At 58.0% G+C, this 1627-nt stretch overlaps 1 protein-coding gene across 1 annotated transcript; it reads right to left on the reverse strand.

Moving 5' to 3' along the window:
- Positions 1-267: 267 nt before the first annotated feature.
- LOC141844664 (uncharacterized) lies at positions 268-1264 on the reverse strand. Its single transcript, XM_074732668.1, has one exon. It carries the CDS (start codon positions 1249-1251, stop codon positions 268-270), a length of 984 nt encoding a protein of 327 aa, XP_074588769.1. The 5' UTR covers positions 1252-1264.
- Positions 1265-1627: the final 363 nt, after the last annotated feature.

Consider the following 1627-nt stretch of genomic DNA (forward strand, 5'->3'; position numbering starts at 1 on the left):
TTATGTCTAACCTAATCTATTAACCTTAATCTAAATTAATTAAAATTATGACATATTAAAATATATCTACGTCAATCCAGATGCCCAGCATCCTTTGACTGCGTGACGGCAGCTGTACGAATCCTACTACTAATTTTAAGATGGAAGTAGTCAAATAGCCCTGCAGTAGATACACATACGTAGAAGGATACATATATATTATGATAATGGCACTTAATTAGCTTCTCCAAAACCCCAGCACTTGCTTGCTGTTACCTGCTAATTAAATTAATTGTACATGCCAATACTAGCCACAAGAACAGATGCAGGACTCGTACAGTCGTCGTCGTCTTCTGTTGTGGCCTGACAAGTGTCGAATCTCCACGCGAAGAGATAGTCGTTCGACTCGCAAAAGAGGCGGATCACGCTGCACGGCGCCGTAACGCAATTCTTCCTCCCGTTGCACGCCCACTCGATCCTCGCCCTGCACGAGAACCCCGCCGCTGTCTTGGGCATCGCCGACTCTTCCACGTCCAGCATCACCTCCCCGCTGATCCTCCTTGGTCGCCGCCTCGTCGCTGGCCCACGCCCTCCGTCCACGGCCATCACCATCGCGTCGATCCAGGGGCACTCCGGTTGCCCTACCATCTCCCTGTACGCCGAGTTTGCCAGCCGGACTCGGTTCCGGCAGTCAGACACCACCGCCGGCAGCGCGTCCGATTCCACCTCAGCCTCTACCTCCTCGCGCCGCCTGGCGACGGGAGCAGGAGTAGTCTCGGCTTCGACGTGCGGGCTGATGAGCGTCACGCTGATGCTGGAACCCACAGGCCGCACCGGCTGCGGCGCGATCACCTTCGGCTGATCCTGCAGCTTCTGGAGCAAGTCCTGCTCCACCAGTGGCGGTGCGTCATCGTTGAACGAACGAGGTCTGAGGGAGAGGGTCAGGAGCTCATCGGCATTCTTCTTCGGCGGCACGCCGGGAAAGGGAGCCGCTGGATCCCGGTTGTTATACGAAGACGGCGGCACGGCGGCCGGTAGGAGCGGGAAGATGGTCCTCTGCCGCTTGTTAGAGGGAGCGCCGAGGTGTCCTCTGCCGCGCTTACGGGAGCGACAGGGACGAGGAACGCAGCAGTAGAACGAGCTTGAGGCGGCATTTTCCGTGGGAGAGGGGGCATCCGGAGGCTGTGGGGGAGGATGGGAAGGTTTGGGGGCGATGGGGCGGAACCTGGCCAAGATCTCGTGAGTCTTGGCCATGTGCACAGGGTCAAGCATGGCCGCGCTGTGCCGTGACGGTGACAAGGGAGGGGAAGTGCAAATGTGAATAGCGGGGGTTTTAGAGAGGCAAGAAGCCAATGGGCGGGGGGCAACAGAAGGAGCGGAGGCGGTGGCACGTGGGCAGGTGATGTGGTACGTGGAGTGGTGGGTCGGGTGATCGAGACACGTAGGGGACGTTCGCTCTGTCGTCCGGTGTTGGAATTGGAAACGGGAAGGGAAGGGAAGAGAAGGGAAGGCAAGGGAAGGGAAGGGGGCGTGGTTGGTTGGGACTCAGGAATGGCGTGACATTTATCTGGCGCGGAAGGCGAGAGCCAATCAGAAGCGGGCAAGTGGCTGCGCGTCGTAGCATGCGGCCCAAACAGGTGGTGGTAGG

Source organism: Curcuma longa, chromosome 14, assembly GCF_044706935.1.
Source record: "Curcuma longa cultivar G26 ecotype Majalengka, Jawa Barat chromosome 14, ITB_CL_G26_1.1, whole genome shotgun sequence".
In the NCBI taxonomy this organism is placed as follows: domain Eukaryota; kingdom Viridiplantae; phylum Streptophyta; class Magnoliopsida; order Zingiberales; family Zingiberaceae; genus Curcuma; species Curcuma longa.